General features: G+C 42.9%; 1 protein-coding gene across 1 annotated transcript in view; it reads right to left on the reverse strand.

Annotated features, from left to right (window-relative positions):
• Window positions 1-22,132, reverse strand: part of ap4b1 (adaptor related protein complex 4 subunit beta 1) — a 73,625-nt gene continuing 51,493 nt past the window's right edge. The window contains exon 9 of the mRNA XM_068007304.1: window positions 1-851. Coding sequence (XP_067863405.1) covers window positions 766-851 — 86 coding nt within the window. The 3' untranslated portion in view covers window positions 1-765. The remainder of the gene's footprint in view (window positions 852-22,132) is intronic.

Genomic DNA, 22,132 nt, shown 5'->3' on the forward strand with positions numbered 1-22,132 from the left:
TTGCAGCATATAGTCCATAAGCAGTTCTGTCAATGTTTTATTTCATAACAACTTGTTTCTTATGATGAGTCTGGATTTAGTGCAAAAGGGACCAATTTACATGCAGGACACATGGTGGGGAATGTTAGCTCATGGGGAAATAAACCAGTGAATCATGTTGGGCGTAGTGACTCACAAACATCTAAGAACTCCCCATAAGTCAACATTCTCCATCCTGTATCTTAGTATCCACAGTAAATGTAATGTTTTCAACTCACCCATAATATTGCGGAAAGTTTGTGCCAATTCCACATCTGCTCTCAGGTGGCTCTGTGAGTAAATGGACAACGTGGGGTGCGATGCTGAACCATATAAGGGTATGAAAATCCCAGAGTAGATCCCCACTATACCTCTCAATCAGCAGTGTGTTGAAAGGGTGAAGTTTGGGTTCGTGTTGAGGGCAGGAGTGTGAGTTTAGAACTGGCAAATCAGCTGCTTGCCAGTCTTGTGTGCCGCTGCTGCTTTTCTCAGTGGAACAGTTGGGATTTCCCAATTAAAACAGGGCAGTCGAATGATCAGCTCAATTGGCCAATCCCAGTCAGTTTGTAGTCAGGGGGCAACAATTGACCTCAGCGTCCTTCAATAAGGGAGGGGGAAAATCAACCAGGATTCTTTGATTGCTCTGTAATGACGCCTGCCGCGTGTGCTTGTTTGTAGCTGTCAGGTGATGATGGTAGGATCTGCCCCAACTATAATGGCTCCCAAAGTCAAATAGCCTCCTGAGACTCATGATATAGACTCACACATGAAGAACTGGTTGAGGTACTGAGTGAGTTGCTGCTGGCTCTGGAACTGGATCCCAGCATCAGTGCCTTTAACAAGAGGAGAAATAAAGGGCACAATCAGAGGTACAATTTACAAGTAGTCAATACGTTAAATATCTTTTCTATTTTAGTTGAAAATTCCTTCCCTTAGGCTAATAACTTTGAAAATAATATTTGGCCAGACTTTACATATTGACAGGAGCAAAGCTGTTTGTCGCATTATTGGCTTGTTCACTCTGCCTAAAACGTCAATTTTCTCTTTGATGGATTATTGTATTGCATTTAGAGCTGTATCTCTTCTAACATCTAAAAAAGTCATGCAGAATAAGGATTTCATGATGTCAAATGAGGACCTGCCTCTTCAAATAAAGCACCAGCATTGCTTCATTTTACCTCAAATTCAAGATTGGATGAAGGTTTGAATATCTTTTCCATTTTCTCCTCATCTACCCTGAAGGTGATGATTCACGTTGGAATGCAGTTCCACGGGTGGCAGTAACCCTCCACTACCTTGACCAAGTCAAGTGACCAGTTTTTATACGTGAGCTTAGACAGCGAGCATCAGTAGGCTGTTTGACTATGACGGGTATCATTGGCAAAACAATCCCACCCTCATCCATTGTCTAAATGGACACTTTCCAGCAGCAATCACCAAATAGTGATTAGCAGCAGGAACGCTGCCTGATTTTTTTTTTCCAGTTATAGGTCCTTCAGTGCCTGGCTGAGATCAGAAGCTAGAAGCAAGACTGACTGATTTATACAGTCTATGACTAAGTCATTTGAAACCCACAGATTTACAAGGTGAAATTAGAATCGTAGAATTGTACAGCACAGAAGGAGGCCATTCAGCCCATCATGCCTGTGCTAGGTCTTTGAAAGAGCTATCCAATTAGTCCCACTCCTCTGCTCTTTCCTCATAGCCCTGCAAAAATTTCCTTTTCAAGTATTTATCCAACTATATTCCATTTCTCAGTAACGAATTCAGCACTGACAGATTCAAAGGTAACAGGACCTGTTTTAGCATTAGGAATACTTTAGTGGTTGGAAACTATTTAAATATTTATTTAGTGCAGAAGGTTTGCTGTCTCATGGGATGAAGCATAGAATTTAGAATTGTGTTTAATTTATTATATCTCCCGCGTGGCATGAAATCATTAACAACACAGTAAATCACATTTAGAGAGGCTGAGTGGTGCATTGGATCAGAAGCAACACAATTCTTTCACCCCTCAGTTCAAATCCAACCCCAAAGACGGGATAAAAATCCCTTCTCTCAGGTAGGTTTTGATTGTAATTAGGGGTAGAAGTTTGGGCAAGCTCAATACAATTCCTAGTGGACATAAATCCACACCTTGGATAATCCACTGCCATTCAATGAGCTGGGACACTCTATAAGGTGCCTTTAGTTGCTGAGCGACTGGTTGCTCTTCCTCTAGTTTGAAGCTTCTACCCCTCCATCGTATGCTATAATAGAAATCTGTCCATGATAGGGTTAGATGAAGAAGGGTGGGAGGAGGATCGTGTGGAGCATAAACACCGGTATAGACCAGTTGGACCGAGTGGCCTGTTTCTGAGCTGTGCATTCTATGTAATATATGTAATTTTCGATGGGATTTACAGACTCAGTATTTATGACCAGATACTTCAACCTAAACATTTACAATGTTATTTTAAAAGACATTTCTTCTAAATGTTTGTTCAGCTAGTGAGGGTGGGGTAAGAGTGCCTCTGCTCACTACATGTAGCAACAACACGAATGCGGGGGTGACGATTTCCTCTGGTCACTATTTATAGTGAACCTGGAAATACATTTACGATTTCACTAGAAATGCTGAACGGAGGAAATCTTCATGGCAGCATTTATGATGTTCTTACACATAGCAACCAGAGGCGTTGTCACCCTAATGTGTCTGCTATGCTTGATTCACTTGATAAAATGTGCTAACTTCTACTTATCTATTTCCCTCATTATTTTAAAGATCTCCATCCAGTGTTCTCTCACTCTTCATCTTACTAAAGAATAGTCTTTGTCCTTACAGTCAGTTTTTGCAGCTCAAATTTTAACTCCTTCACTTCATCTCCATTCATTTCTTTGGTGTCCTCTCCACCTTTTGATTCAATGACCTTTCTTGGAGGTCTGCGGGGCGATTTTCAAGTAGCGCCTAAAGTCAGCAGAGCGTACGTGCCAGCGTGAGGCCCGAGCCATTTTGATGCCTGGGCCTCATTAGCTTGCCGCCGGCGAGCTGCGGATGCCAAGAGCGCGCGGCCCACTGGTTCTGGGAGGGCCGGAAATCAGTCAGCTTCCACACTGAGCCAGCTGCCAGCTCGAGCCTGGAGAGAGGGGCGACAGTCCCAGGGGAGAATGTCCAACGTAATTTTCTGTGTGTCTTCTCACTCATATTAAATCATGCTGTAGGTTAAACACCATGGGGGCGATTCTCAACTGCCAACTGCCTGCTTCCTGCCTGAAAAACAGGCCGCCAGCAATTGGAAATTTGGGGAGGCACCTTAGCTACCCCACTGATGGCCAAGGCCCGCCTGATGCAATTTTCAGGTACAAATGGGCAGAGCATGCACCGTGCCCACTCCGCCCATTTGTACCAGGCATTGAGCAGCCCAACTGCTGGAGGCTGCTCAGAAAACCCAGGAAGCTTTCAATCTTTTTCTTTGGTGATCCCAAGAGGAACAGTTGCTGCTCCTGGGCCCCCCAAAAAAACCCCAGTCTGCTGCCGGTCTGTTCGATGCCCTCCCTCCCAGCCCCCCCATCCCCCTCCCCACCGAATCGCACCCCCCCCCCACCCTGGACCAACATGCTGACCAGTTCGACATGGAAGCCAGCCGACTTCCCACCTCCCATGCTTCAATCAGTTTATCTGGTGATCCTTTCCAAATCTCCGAGCAATGTCACACATTTTAACATCACACATATGTCCTCTGGTTCAGGCCAATAGGGCCTTAGATGGAGGTCACCACCAATAAAAAAATTGGATGTCCTGTGCTGTCATAATTATAATACGTACGTGTCAGTAAATTTAAATGACAATTGGAAATTCCTCTCTAAACTATTAAATACATATCCTTGTGTCAAAGACAAGTTTAGAAATTTCACTTTTAAATCCCTCATCTAAGTTGTTTATAAAGATTATGATATTTGATGTAAAGGAGCTGGCCAGTGTGGGGTCAATCAATACGGCTAGGAACGTTCTCAGATTTGAAACCCCTTCTACTCTGAGCTGGCTGTCTACTGAGTTAGCTAGGGTTGTTCAATTGGCCTCATGGCCCATGGAGTAGAGAGGGGGGAATCCCCAGCCATTCCTGATCACTATCCAGTGACTGCGACTGGAAGGTGGCTACATGTGGAATTCAAGTGAGAACAAGCTCGAGCTCACCTGCGATGCCCCCACTGTTGAATAGCCTGCCGACACTCACTGTCCAGGCTCACACATTACAAATGGCCGTGCATTATTATACACGAGTGACCACCTTCAGGAGAGGAAGGGAGTAAACTGGAGGGAGAAAAGATAAGTTCCAAAAAATAATCCACATGCCTATTAAAATTTCGTACTATATAAAGTATAATCGGTTGAGAAAACATTCAATAGTAAGCAATGATTATGAGACCATTAAAGTATCTTAGTGATCACTAATAATAGGTTATTTCAATCTGATTTTTTTGTAGGCTACAGATAATCACACATACACCAACACACGCACAAAGACACTTTCCAGTTCATGCACAGGCAGGCTAAGGTGCAAAAAGAACCCGCCTACTTTCTAAGCAAGGTTTTTAACAATAATGATCTTCCCCCGCAACCTTCTCTGGAACTTTCCACCCACCTGCACTAGGCCCAAGCCTTCTCGCTCAGTGAACAATGAAATTAACTGTGCAGCAAGACCAAACCAAAGAACGAAATTAGGAAGGAAAAAGTGACTAAGGAAATGAATGGAAAAGGAACTGATGCAGAATAAAAATAAAAGACAAAGGACAACAAGAAGGCTAAAATAAGACAGCCATGTAGTAATTATATTGTTCCTGTTCTGTTAGCTGAGCTTTCATTATTTTTATTTTACTAGACACATGTGCTTTAGCAACTTATTTTTTACATTCTATCTTTCCCTCCAGTTTTGTTCGCTCCTCTCCTTTGTGGAGCTATGTGCATGTGTGCAAGCCGTCTTCTGGTTTCTCGTCAAGTGGCCATTCTTCAAGTATTGGCAGACTATTTAACCATCGGCATACCCTAACTGACCTTTGATATTTTCTCATCCCAAATTCTGCATTCACACAGGAGTCACTAGACAGCGATCAAAAGCTGAAATCCTGGATGATTTTTACCTCCTCCCTAGTCTATGGGTTCTAGGGATATTTGCAGTTTCTCTATTGCCATCTTAGCTGAGATCAATCACTCAGCACGCACCAGGGATCAAATCTCAGTATTACCAATAAGACACGTATGCACAGACCTATCAAGGAAGCTCTGAAGCCTGGCTTTTACACACTACTAGTTCTCTAGAGTGGGACAAGGTCAGTGAATGAAGCCTGGAGTGGCTCAAGGCTAAGGAATGGGGTGTGGAGCAGCTGGAGCCAAAGGTCAGAGTGTGGAGTAGTCCAAGGCCAGGGAGCAAGGAATTGACAAGTCTGAGGTTGGAATGGAGGTTATAGGCCAAGGTTTAGGTGAAGGGTGGACCAACCAATGAGATTTATGGTCTCATGATTATGACAGATGCTAGAGGATGGGGCTTTAGCATTGGCTTTAATTAACAGACTAATTGGATCCTTGGAAAAGGGGCTTAGTGTTAGCTTTGGCGATAGACTCAATTTTTTCCATAATGCTGCTGGATGTCCCATTGCTCTCAGTAAGTCAAAGAACTTGCATTTATGTAAAACCTTTCACATTCTAAAGCATTTTACCAATGAGTTACTTTTTAAGTGTAGTCTCTGTTGTTTTTGTAGGCAATCATAGCAGTAAATTTGCACGCAGCAAGGACCTACAAACAGCAGTGAGATGAATGACAATTAATTTGTTTTTGTTGGCGTTGGATAATTGTTGGCTAGGACAACTCCCCAGGTCTTCTTCAAATAGTACCACAGGATCTTTTACACCTACCTGAGCAGACAAACAGGGCCTTGATTTATTGTCTTATCCACACTATATCACCTTCAACAATGTAGCATTCCCTCAATACTGCAATGAATTATCAGTATAGATTATGGGCTTAAGCGGGGCTTGAACCCACAACCTTTTGACTCAGAGGTAATGAGTACAACCACTGAGCCAAGTCAGATGATTTGCTATTTTATAAGGACTTGGGTGGTTGATCATGCCACACACAATACATTATTCTGTCACTAATGTGGATCTATGTTTAAGGAGGCATGTGCCTTTAGGCCACAAAGTCTAAATGCTGTAATTGCTATTTGTGAGTGAAGTTTACAGATTGGAAGGTGTTTGTAAATGTCTGGCTCCACGTTGGAAAAAACAGCATGAAATGGCTGCCTTTCTTTCTCTTATATACCTTTCACACTTTGAAGTGTGATGTTTGAAGTTTGGCTTCTGAGATGTGCTGTAGTGAGATGGCAAAGTGTGTTCTACTGAACTGCCACATGTTACACTTACCTTTGATTTCAGTCACCCCTTGCTATCGTGTTGAATTGCTGTTTAGAGGCAGCCTGAGAGCAGAAGATGATTCATTTCGATAGAACATCCCCAATGTGACATTATGAAGTTCCACTCCAATGACATCATGAATGAGGATTTCTGCCCACAATCCACTGCTCCCATTTATGATGTCACAGTAATGGAACTTCTTGATGTCACATGAATGAGGAAGGATTCTACACAAAACATCTGCTTCCAGGCTGCATCCAACCATTAACCCTGAAGCAGCATATCAAGGAACGTCTGAGAGAAATAAATAAGTGTAGAGACACCACCCTTTATCGATAATATTTTAAATTACAGAACACTTCATCTAATTCTGACATGCTGGGGTGCAGTTTTTTAGGCACCAAAGGCCTGCAGTAACTCACCCAAGTGCCCATTCTTCATGTGTGTGAGCCTGATGAATTAGTGTTGGGAGGCTGCTCGATTGTGGGAGGCATCACAGCTGAACCCAATCCCATTCTCATCCAAGAAAGAAAAAAGACTTGCATTTATATAGTGCCTTTCATGACCTCGGGTGTAAAATTTGAAAACGCAGCAGCCGATTTGTGCACAGTAATGTCCCACAAGTAGCTTTGTGATAATGACTAGATCATCTGTTTTTCGGTGTTGCTTGAGGGAGAACTCCGCTTCTCTTCGTTGAATAGTGCCATGAGATCTTTTACGTCCACCTGAGAGGGCTGACGGGGCCTCGGTTTAACGTCTCATCGGAAAGACGGCACCTCTGACAGTGTAGCACTCCCTTAGTAATGCACTCAAGTGTCAGCCTAGATTTTGTGCTCAAGTCCTTGGAGTGGGAGTTGAACCCATGACCTTCTGACTCAAGAGGCGAGATATGCATTTTCCATGAGGAGTCACCGGATTGATTTTTCCCCTCCCTAGTCCAGTGGTACTGAGGCTAAACTATAGCACCACTGTGACCATCCTGGCTGAAATCAGCAATATCACTACAGGCCAAAGTCCCATCAAACCTGGAACCTTCCTGGTCTGCAGGTCTCAGTACCACATGGGGTAGTGCATTTACAAACACAGCCATTGTCCGAGATGCTCCCATTTCTTTTTAATTATTTGTCCCAGTGTCTGAGGTAGTTGAAGCAGCACCTTGGCACATGTCTTAAGCAACAACAGTAACTTGCATTTATATAGCATCTTTGACGTAGAAAAACATCCCAGAAAAAGAAATGGATGTCAAAGGAGGGATGACCAAAAGCTTGGTCAGAGAGGTGGGTTTTAAGGAGGGTCTTCAAGGAGGAGAGACTGGGATGTGGAGAAGCGGAGTGGCTTATGAAGGGAATTCTAGAGCGTGGGGCCTAGGCAGATGAAGGCAAGATAGATGTAAACAACACTGCATGCCCCAAGAGAAATTAGTAAGATGGTAAGACAAAAGCAAACAAACTAAGGAGGAAGTGACTTGCAGACAAGGAGTTGCATTTTTTTGCGCTAAAGGACCTGGAAAAACAAAATATCTGTTTGGCAGTAAGAAATACCCTCCCAACCCAACAAGACCCAAATGATGTGGGAAGAAATTTCTGAAAAACTGAATGCCCGGTGTTAAAAGAGATTAGAGGAGGTGCTGGAAGCGGTTCAATGCCATGAGTTACCAGATTAAGGACAAGCTAACCAAAATGGCCACTGAAGATTGTCCTTCCAATGGTATTGCCTGGTTCTGAATAAAAGGCAGCTTTATAACTCTTGGTCCTGGAGACTGTCTGTGGTATTGGCAGGTAATGAAGCAGGGCCCACAGAGGACAAGCATGTTTTTTTGTAAGGTACTGACTTTAATTGATCCTACACATGAATATGATCTTTCGATTGTACTACTGAGCCTTCACAGATGCACGCATTGACCTACTTTCTCCTACACCTAGAGAAATAGCATGACTGTATTGAATCTTAATAATCACTCGTTTCGGCTAAGTTTCAAGGTTCACGCATCAGTACACAAAAAAAAAATCCCATTTTACATACGTTCTTGGTGTACTTACAAAAAGTATCTCATCCCAAGCACACCCACACTACTTTCAGCCGTAATACAAGCAAAACAAGATATTGATTATAGTTGATAGGTCATTGGAATAAAGAAATTAATTACTCACTACTGTGAAGCATATACTATGAAGTAAATATATCATTGGACTGTATTGTCCACTATTATTACAGAGCTCTTTGTGTCCTGTAGAGAGTCACCGCCTCCTTCTTTCATCTCGTCACCTGCAAGGATAAGAGTGGCACAGTTCCTCTTCAGTCAAGCTACACACAACTAAGGCCAATTCCAGTGGCCATGCAAAAATGATCATCCTTGTCGTGGAAACTTTCTCTAATTATACATCGCAGCCTGCATTTTCCATTCTTCTACCCCCAAATTCTCTGCTCCACCTTCAGAGGCCATTCATTCATCCATTACATCCCTCTCTTTTTGAACTCTCTTCAAGAACCACTTCACCTACTATCTCCTTTCCTACCTTGAGAAGCCCAGTAAAAAGCCATCTCTTTAACTGTAGCTTTGATTCTCCTTCCAAATTCCTATACTTCCTGCACAGCATTCACCTCTATATTTTTTAAAAGGCTCTTGAATGTCCTTTTATGTGAAGAGCACAATATATGTAAGTTGTTCTTAAAGGCAAAGAGAAGCAGGATAATGAATTCTAGGAGAATACTTTCAGCATTCTTTCCAAAAAGATGTCTTCTCTGACTTCAGGCAAGAACTAAGTGGCATCCAAGAAATTTCCTCCTTGTGCTAGCCATGAACCTGAAGGGGTAGCTTTTAGTCTGGGCCTGTTTTCGCCCGAACTGAGAGGCCCGAGGATCGATGTAAAGCAGCCCTCAGGTAAGTCAAGGGAAGGGGAGTTGGAGCGAGCTGTGGAGGAGAGGCAATCATGACTGAGAAACATTATTACCACATATGGATGCTGAAATGATAAGTGGATTGGTTACTTTGCTGCATTTGGAGCTCATCTCTGAGACTGGTATTAATCTATGTTGTTCGGCAATATAGAGAAAACTTTGCCCTGAATGCCTCTGCTCACTATGTGTAGTGATGCTATAAATGTGCTCATGAAGATTTCCTCTTACAATTTCACTAAAAATGCCAAACACAGAAAATCTTCACAAATACATTTATGATGTAACTGCACATTGCAACCAGAGGAAATTTCACTCCACTCCTGGTATGCAATAAATGAGAAAATGTTCTATTTTCTAACACTGACATCTTTCACATTATTAAACATGGGATTCACACAGATACTTGAAGTCATAGAAGAGATAATTCTAGGTTCAAGAGAAACATAAAGCTTTGATTGAGGAACTGCCTGTTACAAAAATGAAGTACTTTTTGTCTAATATTTAGCTTGATACTGGCTTCTTTAATTCTGTCACTTTACATAAAGGGCTAAAAAACAATTTCATTCACAGGACAATATTCCAGCTCATTTTGTTGCAATAATCTATCAGCTTGTTTTAAAGAAAATATCTTGGGGAGAGGGAAGGTAAGGGGGCCAAGCCACTCAATTCAAATACAAACATTCTGTTTGATTTGTTCAAATATGTGCTTGTTTGGCAGCTCCTTTTGAATTGAACAGATAGCTATTTTAATTCACAGAGCCCCGATCTCCATTTTGGAGGCATTTATTAACCTGCATTTTCAAATCAGTGAGTTGATCTGGAGCCCTTTTAGACAGCCTATCTACAACTTCTGAAGAGAGTTGGTTGAGGTAGATAATGGCCATGGTTGATGAAAAAAATAGAAAAAGAATCACTATGTGAGAAAATTATTTATAGATATTTTACATAGTTATCAGGGCAAATAAAAATATTAATAATGTGTCCATCAACCAACTTTCGATTCATGATACCATATTTCCCTTATACCTATACTTGAAATTTTTCACAAGCTTCTTGTGAGGAAACTTATCGAACATTAGAGTTTAAAAACTGAAACCAAGACGGACAACAGACAAGCCCATGGTCAGAAAAACAGATATTTTGACCATGCTCAGTTAGAGGAAGTATACAGGCCCACTGATTTACAAACTATATTTTTATTACAAGGGATTCTGGGATCTTCTAGGATTTTTACCAGTATTTTGGGATTGCATTCCACAATCCTGTCCATACATAATTAGGGGCACTGGTGACTGAAAAACTCAAATTTCATTTTCGTTATATGGGACTTTGAGACTTCCCAGGATTTTTACGAGTGTTTTGAGGATCACGTTCTGCGATACTATCCATTTTTACATGAAACCCCCGTGTAGAAGTGGTCTTGGAAATCTGTAAACGATACACCCACTGTCTAGCTGTGCCAATTGGCTGTCTGTGACCTTGTAAGGGATGACTGAAATTGACAAATGCACAGATGTTGGTGCTGTTATTACCAATTACTGGAACATGCACAGAATACCACCCGTTTGATTGCCATAAAATCCAAATTCTGTTGAGGGACATGTAATTTAAGAAGTATGGAACCAATAAATGGGAAGGTCTTGGAGGAGCAGGCTGTGTTTTGAAAATTTTTGCAACTTTGCTTTCACTTTTCATGGCTCCTCGGAAAACATTGGTTGACATATAACCTTAGCCAGTGCAATAGTCATCTGATTAGCACACTTAAAATGTACCTGAGATGTCACCAACAGGTGTATGAAAGTACCAGCAGCTTAGAAAGCGAGTACTGATGACTTGATAGCTCAGGGGGACAATGCCTTACAGACCAGGAAGGTCCAAAATGTAATTCCCATCTGTGCTGAATTGGATGATTTCGGTCAGGATGACTGCAGGAATGCTACAACTGGCTTCAGTACCCAATTGGCTAGGGAGAAGGAAGATCTATCATAGGATGCAACTGGACTGTGATAATAGCCTGCCAGTAGTCATTGCCTAAACTTATACCTGACGCATGTTTACCAAACCAAAGCGCCAGAAGGCAGCTGATGCCCATGGAACCAGCCAAGTAAGAGGAAGGGAGGGCAACTGGGAGGCGGAGACAAGGAAAAAAAGGGGAGATCTACTACCAATTTCTGGTGATGGTGGAGGATTCCCTCTGGCCCCCATGCGTTAGTGACATTGTGAACACAGTGGAGAGATTCCCTCTGGTCTCTGTGTGTTAATGAGGTCATAAACATAGTTGGAAGAGTTCTTTTGATCACCATTGACATCGAAATCAGAAATGTATTTTTATTTAGAATGATATTACAATTGCACCAGAAACAGTGAATGCAGAAAATCTTCCCTTTGTGTTCGTGAAAGCGATTTTCCGATTTTTCCAAGCGGGGGATCCGTCTAAATATCAAGAAACTTCTCAGACCCCTTGTCCTAACTTCTGAATGACAGTATCAGCTAGCCAAAGAAAAGAAGGAACATGTTTGTAGGTGAACAAATGCAGACACCTAATGAGCTTGTACACCCTCCAGGATTCCTTTCCAGGACCCTGGTTTGAAAGCCTATGGTTTATGATGTTACAAACACATAATGACTAGAGGAAATCTTCCCCCTGCGATGTTCACTGATTAATCTTTCTTTTTTAAGTCATCCATTAACTCCTGGCAGGGTTATTGAATTGTTTGCTTAGGAAACCAATATCCCAACGGAAATGATTTATTCACAGGGCTAAGGAAACAAAGTTAGACTGATAAACTTACCCAGAGCCCAATGCCTCTTCTGATTTTTTGGAAAGCAAATAACTGGATTGTGGCCATTTATAAATAAACCCTCGTGTCTAATTAAAAGAAGTTCCTCATGAATTTTAGTTAAAATCTAATAAAGCAGGGCTGGAGTTGATTTGCTGGGAGGTCAGTCTTGATACATATCATTTTCAGTGTGCTTATTTTTTTTAAGGAAATTAGTGTCTAGTGAAAGAAACCACCTAGAAGTAAGATCTGCAGAAATGTTTCCTTTTGATAATTTTCTCCCTGCTTCTCATGCATGAAAGAATACTGGCAAGTAAAATCAGGAAAAACCCAGAGACATTTTATTAATACATAAAGAGCAAGAGGATAACTAAGGAAAGAATAGGGCCTATTAGAAACCAAAAAGGTAACCTATATGTGGGGGCAGAAGATGTGGGTATGGTTCTTAATGAATACTTTGCGTCTGTCTTCACAAAAGAGGGGGACGATGCAGACATTGTAGTTAAGAAGGAGTGTGAAATATTGGATGGGATAAACATAGTGAGAGGGGAAATATTAAGGGGTTTAGCATCTTTGAAAGTAGATAAATCGCTAGGCCCAGATGAAATGTATCCCAGGCTGTTAAGAGAAGCAAGGGAGGAAATAACAGAGGCTCTGACCATCATTTTCCAATCCTCTCTGGTTACAGGCGTGGTGCCGGAGGACTGGAGGACTGCTATGTTTGTACCGTTGTTTAAAAAGGGAGAACGCGATAGATTGAGTAATTACAGGCCTGTTAGCCTAACCTCGGTGGTGGGCACATTATTGGAATCAATTCTGAGGGACAGTATAAATCGTCATTTAGAAAGGCATGGATTAATCAAGGACAGTCAGCATGGATTTGTTAAGGGCAGATCTTGTCTGACTAACTTGATTACATTTCTTGAGCAGGTAACAATGATGAGGGTAGCGCGTTTGATGTAGTCGACATGGATTTTAGCAAGGCTTTTGATAAGGTCCCACGTGGCAGACTGGTCAGAAAAGTAAAAGCCTATGGAATCCAAGGGAAAGTGACATATTGGATCTAAAATTGGCTCAGTGGCAGGAAGCAAAGGGTAATGGTTGATGGGTGTTTTTGTGACCGGAAGGCTGTTTCCAGTGGTGTTCGGCAGGGCTCAGTACTAGATCCCTTGCTTTTAGATTTAAATGTAGGCGACATGATTAAGAAGTTTGCAAAAACTGGCCGTGTGGTTGATAGTGAGGAGGAAAGCTGTAGACTGCAGGAAGATATCAATGGACTGGTCAGGTCGGCAGAAAAATGGCAAATGGAATTCAATCTGGAGAAGTGTGAGGTAATGCATTTGGGGAGAGCAAACAAGGCAAGGGAATACGCAATAAATGGGAGGGTACTGAAAGGTGTAGAGGAACAGAGGGACCTTGCAGTGCATGTCCACAGATCCCTGAAGGTAGCAGGACAGGTAGATAAGGTATTTAAGAAGGTGTATGGGATATTTTCCTTTATTAGCCGAGGCACAGAATATAAGAGCAGGGAGGTTATGCCAGAACTGTATAAAACACTAGTTAGACCACAGTTTGAGTACTGCATACTCCATAAGACCATAAAACCATAAGAGATAGGAGCCTGCTCCGCCATTTAATGAGATCATGGCTGATCTGATTTTTACCTCAACTCCACTTTCCCGCCCTATCCCCATATCCTTTGACTCCCTTGCTGATCAAAAATTTGTCTAACTCAGCCTTGAATGTACTCAATGACTCAGCCTCCACAGCTTTTTGGGGTAAAGAATTCCAAAGATTCACGACCCTCTGGGAGAAGAAATTCTTCCTCATTTCTGTCTTAAACGGGCGACCCCTTATTCTGAGACTATACCCCCTAGTTTTAGATTCCCCCATGAGGGGTAACATCCTCTCAGCATCTACCCTATTGAGTCCCCTCAGAATCTCGTATGTTTCAATAAGATCTCCTCTCATTCTTCTAAACTCCAATGAGTATAGACCCAACCTGTTCAATCTTTCCTCATAAGACAACCCTTCCATACCCGGAATCAACCTAGTGAACCTTCTCTGAACTGCCTCCAATGCAAGTATGTCCTTCCTTAAATAAGGGCACCAGAACTATACGCTGTACTCTAGGTGTGGTCTCACCAGCACCCTGTACAGTTGTAGCATGACTTCCCTGCTTTTATACTCCATCCCCCTAGAAATAAAGGCCAATATTCCGTTTGCCTTCCGGAATTCCTGCTGCACCTCTATGTTGATTTTTTGTGTTTCATGTACGAGGACACCCAGATCCCTCTGTACCGCAGCATTTTGTAGTATTTCTCCATTCAAATAATATTTTGCTTTTTTATTTTTCCTCCCAAAGTGGATGACTTCATATTTTCCCACATTATATTCCATCTGTCAAATTTTTGCCCATTCACTTAACCTGTCAATATCCCTTTGCAGACACTTTGTGTCCTCATCGCAACTTGCTTTTCCACCTATCTTTGTACCATCAGAAAATTTGGCCACAAGACACTCTGTTCCTTCATCCAAGTCATTGATACATATTGTAAATAGTTGAGGCCCCAGCACTGATCCCTGTGGCACCCCACTAGTTACAGATTGCCATTTTGAAAATGACCCTTTTATCCTGACTCTTTGTTTTCTGTCAGTTAGCCAATCCTCTATCCATGCCAGTATATTACAGTTCTGGTCACCACATTAAAGGAAAGATGTGATTGCATTAGAGAGGGTACAGGGGAGATTTACGAGGATGTTGCCAGGACTGGAGAATTTTAGCCATGAGGAAAGATTGGTTAGGCTGGGGTTGTTTTCTTTGAAACAGAGGAGGCTGAGGGGAGATTTAATTGAGGTGTATAAAATTATGGTATTGTGGATAGGAAGGATCTATTTCCCTTAGGAGAGGGGTCAATAACCAGGAGGCATAGATTTAAAGTAATTGGTAGAAGGATTAGAGGGGAGCTGTGGAAAAGATTTTTCACCCAGAGGGTGGTGGGGGTCTGGAACTCACTGCCTGAAAGGGTGATAGAGGCAGAAACCCTCGTCGCATTTAAAAGGTGCTTGGACGTGCACTTGAAGTGCCGTAACTTACAAGGCTACAGACCAAGAGCTGGAAAGTGGGATTAGGCTGGATGGCCCTTTTTCGGCCGGCACAGACACGATGGGCCGAATGGCCTCCTTCTGTGCCGTAAATTTCTATGATTATCCAAAAGCTGCTGACTCATGCTGGCGTAAGTTCCACAGGCCTCCCTCCACTGCCTCACCCAAGTGACCGCTCTTCACTTGAGAGTCTCGGCAGTCAATATTGGCCATTTTTACCACTGCCTATCCGAGGAACACTGAGGCCACCACTCAGCACAGATGAAAGAATGAAGTTAGACTTTCTTGGTCTATGTGGCTCACTACTGCACTAATGAGTTGTTTCATCCAGTAACCCTTCTGGGAGTCAAACATCTAACTTTTCTATAATGTGCCAGCATGATTCAGAACATAGTGGGGTAGAAATTCGTCTTGGGCCGGTGAGTATAACAGGCGGTCGATGTGCTATGACCCCTTCTGCACTCGTGCCCTACACAGATTTTTACCCCAGTAACTGATTTCTTTTGTGAATAAATTGTTGATTTTTTTTTAATTTAGTGGATTCCCTTCAATTTTGGATTAGCTCTGTTCGCTGGTTAGTTCACTAACAATGGATTAAAAATTAGACACTTAAATGTCTTTAGCAGTAATTGATTTCTATTGACAGATATTGAATGCCATTGATAATTACTGAGTTATATTGATAGCCATTCAAAGCCATTGATAGTTACTGAATGTCACTGATAATTAGTGAATGTCACTGACAGTTATTGAATGTCACTAACAGATAGTGAATGCCACTGACAGTTAGTGGATTTCACTGAGTTAGTGGATTTCACTGACAGTTCATGAATATCACTGATAATTAATGAATGTGACTGACAGTTATTAAATGTCACTGACATTTAGTGAATGTCACTAATAATTAGTGAATTTCACTGACAGTTATTGGATGTCACTGATAATTAGTGAATGTGACTGACAGTTTTTAAATATCACTGACAGTTAGTGAATGACACTGATAATTAGTGAATGTCACTGACAGTTAGTGAATTTCACTGACAGTTATTGGATGTCACTGATAATTAGTGAATTTCACTGACAGTTAGTGAATGTCACTGACAGTTAGTGAATGTCACTGTTAATTAGTGAATGTCACTGACAGTTAGTGAATTTCACTGACAGTTATTGGATGTCACTGATAATTAGTGAATTTCACTGACAGTTAGTGAATATCACTGACAGTTAGTGAATGACACTGATAATTAGTGAATGTCACTGACAGTTAGTGAATTTCACTGACAGTTATTGGATGTCACTGATAATTAGTGAATTTCACTGACAGTTAGTGAATGTCACTGACAGTTAGTGAATGACACTGATAATTAGTGAATGTCACTGACAGTTATTGGATGTCACTGACAGTTAGTGAATGTCACTGACAGTTAGTGAATGTCACTGTTAAGTAAACATAAATGTGAAGTACATTTACCTGTATGGTGTGAGTGTGTGTAAGGTGTTTTCTACTAAAATTAGTGCATGTGTCTAAAACGGCATCACCATAGACACACCCGTGGCTAGTCAGCAATTTCTATTGGACAGCACCGATATGGACAGATAGAATCAGGAATATTATCTGTTCGGAGCAAAGAACTTGCACAAAAACAACCAATTCTATTCTAATTTTTTTCAATCTGGCAGTAACCACAAAACAAACCAATCACATTGCACAATTTTTTTTTTTGCAATCTGGTTTCAGTTACCATCTTGATTTCTGACCCAGCTGAATATACAGCCACATAAATAACATTTATAACAGGAATTAAATAAAGTCCGAGATTATGGGCCAGATTTTGCTGTGAGTGGCGAATGAACAGACTTCCACTTGCCCATAGACTTGAATGGCAACTTCCTATAAATTAGAGAGCCAAAAAGAATGGCGCCCTCTACAAGGCATCTGGGACCTGTATGAACAGGGCAAGCAACTGCCTGTCCCCTTAATCAATCAGATTGAAGCACGTTATAAGCCACGCAAATACTGAACCAGGAAGTGTAAGTTAGAATGTCAGATCAGGTACAGAAAGCAAAATAAAGAGAGGGTAAGAACGTTTGAATTAAGAGACAGAGATAAAAGAGATAGAAAGCAAAAGTAAAAAAGTAAAAATGTATTTAATTTTTTTTTTAAATGTCCAACAACAATTAAAATCTGATGGAATGAGACTGAACACTTGTTAAAGTTAATTTTCAGTGCCAGAGAGGTAGTTTGTCAGTCATTAAGATTAAAAGGGTACTCACATCAGAATGGACATGTCCTAATTTTTTCTGGCAAGATTAGTCCGTATCCATCATTCCATTCCATTCATTTGAATGGGGAGCCAGACAATGAGATGCCATCGGAGCAGAGCTGATGGAGAAGCTGGGCATCTGGTACAGCAACTTCCGAATTTCCACGTTTAACTGCTCATGAGCGGTCGCTAGAAGTTGCTGTCTGATTTGCACAGAAGTAGCGGTGAGCGCTGTTAGGCTCACCGTTATTTTCACGGCAAAATCCGGCCCTACATGCGAGAGATCATTCCAAGGAGTTTTCTTCTCACAGGTCTCTGGAGACTGGAGTTTGAGTTTTGCTACATTTCCCCAACTTCTTTCACTGTGGATGTCACTCTCAAGAACTAACTACTCCAGAATGCTGCTTAAACCCGTCTATTGAAAGTAATACTGTTCCGGACAGGGGGGGGCCTGGCTAATTTTTGAACTCCACAGCTCAGACCAGTTCTAACATCCCAGCTATTGTCTGGCCGAGAACAGATAACTCAGCACAGACTGGGAATCAAAGTTGATTCCTTCCGATCTATATGATTATGCTGGGCAGTGCCTCAGTCCAGACTACCCCAGCAGGAGCCATGTCTTCAGGGGAGGGGTCATCGCTCGGGCTCTCTCTGTCTCTTTTACTTTCTCTCTCTCTTTCTTTCTTTCTCCAGCCCCCATTCCATTCAAATTTTACCTAGATATGGTCATTGGATTGGATTGTGATTAAAATAGAGGATGCTGAATGGATGACCATCTTATTTGTTTTTCTGAACTTTGAACGGTTTAATACTAAGACTGAATAACTGGATAACGTCAGTGCTGAACTGCGACATTGCTTCAGTTGAAAATCTCATTTTTATTTCCACAATGGCTAAATGCAGGTTCAGAGTGACACTGCAGTGCTGAAATGCTGACAGCCAGTATTGTTCGCATTCCACTCAAATTGAAAACATTACATTGAGCTGGAGTTTCATTATTTATTTAGGCTGTGTGGGTGATCCCAAATTAAACAAGGTTACGGACACCTCAGCCCACTCTGAAGATCACTTGATGTTTCACAAAGAAAGTCTACCTGTGAATCTGGAATATTTCAGGCACTTTGGGGGTCGATATTATCCCCCCACGATTGGTGGGAGAGGGTCAGGGGGGTTAAAAATTAAACATTGCAAAACGCGACCCCAACCGGCTGCCTACGGCGGTGGGTTACACGGCGTGCCTTGTGTCCCGCTTTTGAGAGGCGGAACACTTCATTATAATGTTTAAATCAGGCTCCCACAGTGCAGTTGTCCAGGTTTCCCAGGGCTCGGGAAATCCGGCAGTGAAATGGAGATGGGAGCAGCTGGCTGCAGAAGGTTAGTGCTTATTAGAGCACTGCTTGTGAGCCAGGAGGAGCAGGCGTGGTCTCCCCGGCCCCTCAAGCAAACCTTTTGCCGATTGCGGCCTCTCCTCACTGCCGCGATCGGCAAACAACCTCCAACCCCCGATCTCCGGTCTGCCTCGCGATCGGCGGCTCCCCCATCTCGAGCCGCCTGCCCCGTGATCTGCCGAACCCCACTCCAACCCCCTGATCTTTTCCTCCCTCCCTCCTGATTGCTGGGCCTAGCTCCCCCCCCCCATCACATACCACCGTGCCCCGATCTGTCCCGATTGCTGGGGACTGTTGCCCAAATGGTCCCCAGCTACGGCCTTCTACCACAGGCTTTCCGGCCCTGGCAGTCGTCTGCCCTCTCAATCTGTCCGGTTGCCGGGTGGGAATATAAAAATGATAATGAGGTCCTGCCACCTCCGCGTTCCCGGCATTTCCGGGTTTCCCTCCTGCAGCCACACTCCCCTACTCCCTCCCCGCCTCTCCGGAAATATCGCGGCCTTTGCGTTCAGTCAAACAAACAAGAATACTTTCATCTGCTTTGCTCCTGAACACTGCATGGGTTTAATTTTACTATCTAAAAGATGTAAGATGGAACAGTTCATTCTTTTTCCCTTTACCTTTTTCTCTGCTTTTCTGAAGGTGCTGACTATTGCCGAGGTACAGTTCCACAGGGACCAATAGTTGGGGCAGTAAAATTGCTTCGGTGTCCCTGAGCTGGGGAAGGGACAGTCAGACAAGGTTCTCACAGCTGACTGCTGTCCAGTAAACCCCCGCTGGATAGTATGGGTGTGTGAACATCGGACGGCGTTTGGGTGACTATCAGTCCCAATGCCCTTTATAGTACAATGACAAGCGAAGTCTATCCTCACGTCAAAATATAAGTATCTCTCTAGGTTCCTCCTTTGCCCTCTCTAAGTGCTTCAATTTCCTCTGTGTGCTATTTATAATGCATTCCTGTCTGTGTTATTTTAATGCAGTCATTAACCTGTTTATTTTAAATGGATTAACGAATGTGTTAAAATAGAGCATACAGGAACTTAATGTGAGTGCATTAACCAGTGCGCTAAAAATATTGCACGGACCAAATTACAACCTAATGAGCTGATTTTTTGTCTGCGTCAGTTAAGGACGGATGCAAATCTCACCAGACTGGTAACGTGCTAGTAACACTCAATGTTCCGGGGTAAGCTTATTTGCATAATGATTCACAAGTCCAATTGCAGACTTGGACAGTGCAGAGAGCACACCAGTAGTGGGTGTGGAAAATTGTGTGTATGTGAAATTTAAAGGGAAAGGGTCAATAGAAAGGAGGAAGTGTCACAATAGGAGGACAAAAAATTCTGAAAGCTTTTGGAAAAACTCAAAAGGCATCTCAGCCCATTAACGGCCTTTGACAAGGCTGAAGGGGCAAGGGACTGGGAAGTGGCCAGCAAAAATGAAGAGAAAGGATGCCCGGAGTGCAGGCAACTGACAGAATAGGAACCTAGGAACAGGAGTAGGCCATTCAGCCCCTCGAGCCTGTTCCGCCATTCAATTAGATCATATATCTCAACTCCATTTACCCGCCTTGGTTCCATATCCCTTATTACCCGTACCTAACAAAAATCTATCAAGCTCAGTTTTGAAGTTTTCTATTGACCCCCCAACCTCAACAGCTTTTGGGGGAAAGAGTTCCAGATTTCTACTACCCTTTGTGTGAAGAAGTGCTTCCTGACATCATCCTTGAGCTGCCTCGTTGTAATTTTAAGGTTTTGCCCCCTTGTTCTGAACTCCCTCACCAGAGGAAATAGTTTCTCTCTATCTACCCTATCAAATCCTTTAATCATCTTAAACACCTCAATTAGATCACCCCTTAAACTTCTATATTCAAGGGAATACGAGCCTACTCTATGCAACCTGTCCTAATAAGTTAACCCTTTTAGTACCGGTATCATTCTGGGGCACCTGACCACCTGCTGAAGGTGAGGTGCTGCTGAATAATGTGGTTGCTAGGACAGTGATTCTCTGCGCCTGTCTACAGCGCTATCCCAATAGGTCATCATTGCAGCAATCCTTTAAGGAGGTGAACCAAGTTTCAGGCTGCAGCTCACCATTTACAGTCGCTGGACGTGCCTACCCTATGCTGAATGTTTGCAGGAGGTGACACAGCACTGCATCTGGCTCGCTGAAGACCCAGAACTTGCAAAGACAGTTTTCCATAGTCATTGGCTGGCAAGTGTGCCAGGGCCCGCAGATGTGGTTGGTGGCATCTTGGCAGGTTCAGGCAGTCAGGCTTTGCTGGCTGTTCATCAGCCTGGCACGCCTTCTTTCAATTAGTGCAATTGAAAGCAGCACACACTGAGATTGTGATGCTTCCGAGGAAGCAGCGAACATCATGGTTAGTCAGGAATTCACATATCTTAGTGGTGCCGTTTGGTCTGCTGTCCCAGCTACCTTTGGGAATAGGATTCTCCACATGGACTAATCATCTGCATAGATGAGGTGTGTTCATCTCTGACTGAAGATGTGTGTGTGCAGGTACCAGCGAGGACTTTTCATGGGGCCTGATCTGTCCAGTGTCTCTTTGTAGGTCCTCTGCATCTTCCAATCACCTCGGACGGAGATATTAGCATCGGGAAACACACTAGTGCCAATAGTGGTTCCAGCAGAAATAAAAATCATTAAAAAAATGTCCAGTATTGGCCCAAAAACATTTACCTTACTCTTTAAATGAACTGCTGTCTGACTTCTCAGTCCCCAGCAGCTCTAGGTGTTGTTTACACTGGATGCCCTGCACTCCCGAAGTCAGCAAATTATATGCGAGTAATCCCTGGGCCCGTTCCCATGTTTTATCAACGTTTCCCACCTGTTTCAGGTGAGAGGTTCCGCTACCTGCCCGATCTCCCGCCGGAAACGTCAATGGTCTGGAAAATAAGTGGAGATCAGTCGGGACTGAGAAGGTTAAAATAAGGTTGAAAATCTCAAGCTTCTCCAGTCGTTCCTCATATCTCAGCTCTCTGACATTAGGGGGTCAATTTTTCTGACCTTTGGCCAGCCGTCTGTTCCGGCGGCGAAAAGACGGCCGTGATTTTGAGGTCCTGGCCTCATTTGAATTTGGCAGGCGAGCTGCGGATGCCAAATAGGGGTCCTCTCGCCACTTGGAAATATATCGCCGTTCCTTCATCGTCGCTGGGTCAAAATCCTGGAACTCCCTTCCTAACAGCACTGTGGGAGAATCTTCACCACACGGACTGCAGCGGTTCAAGAAGGCGGCTCACCACCACCTTCTCAAGGGCAATTAGGGAT

This window comes from Heptranchias perlo, chromosome 27 (genome assembly GCF_035084215.1).
Source record: "Heptranchias perlo isolate sHepPer1 chromosome 27, sHepPer1.hap1, whole genome shotgun sequence".
Classification (NCBI taxonomy): Eukaryota; Metazoa; Chordata; class Chondrichthyes; order Hexanchiformes; family Hexanchidae; genus Heptranchias; species Heptranchias perlo.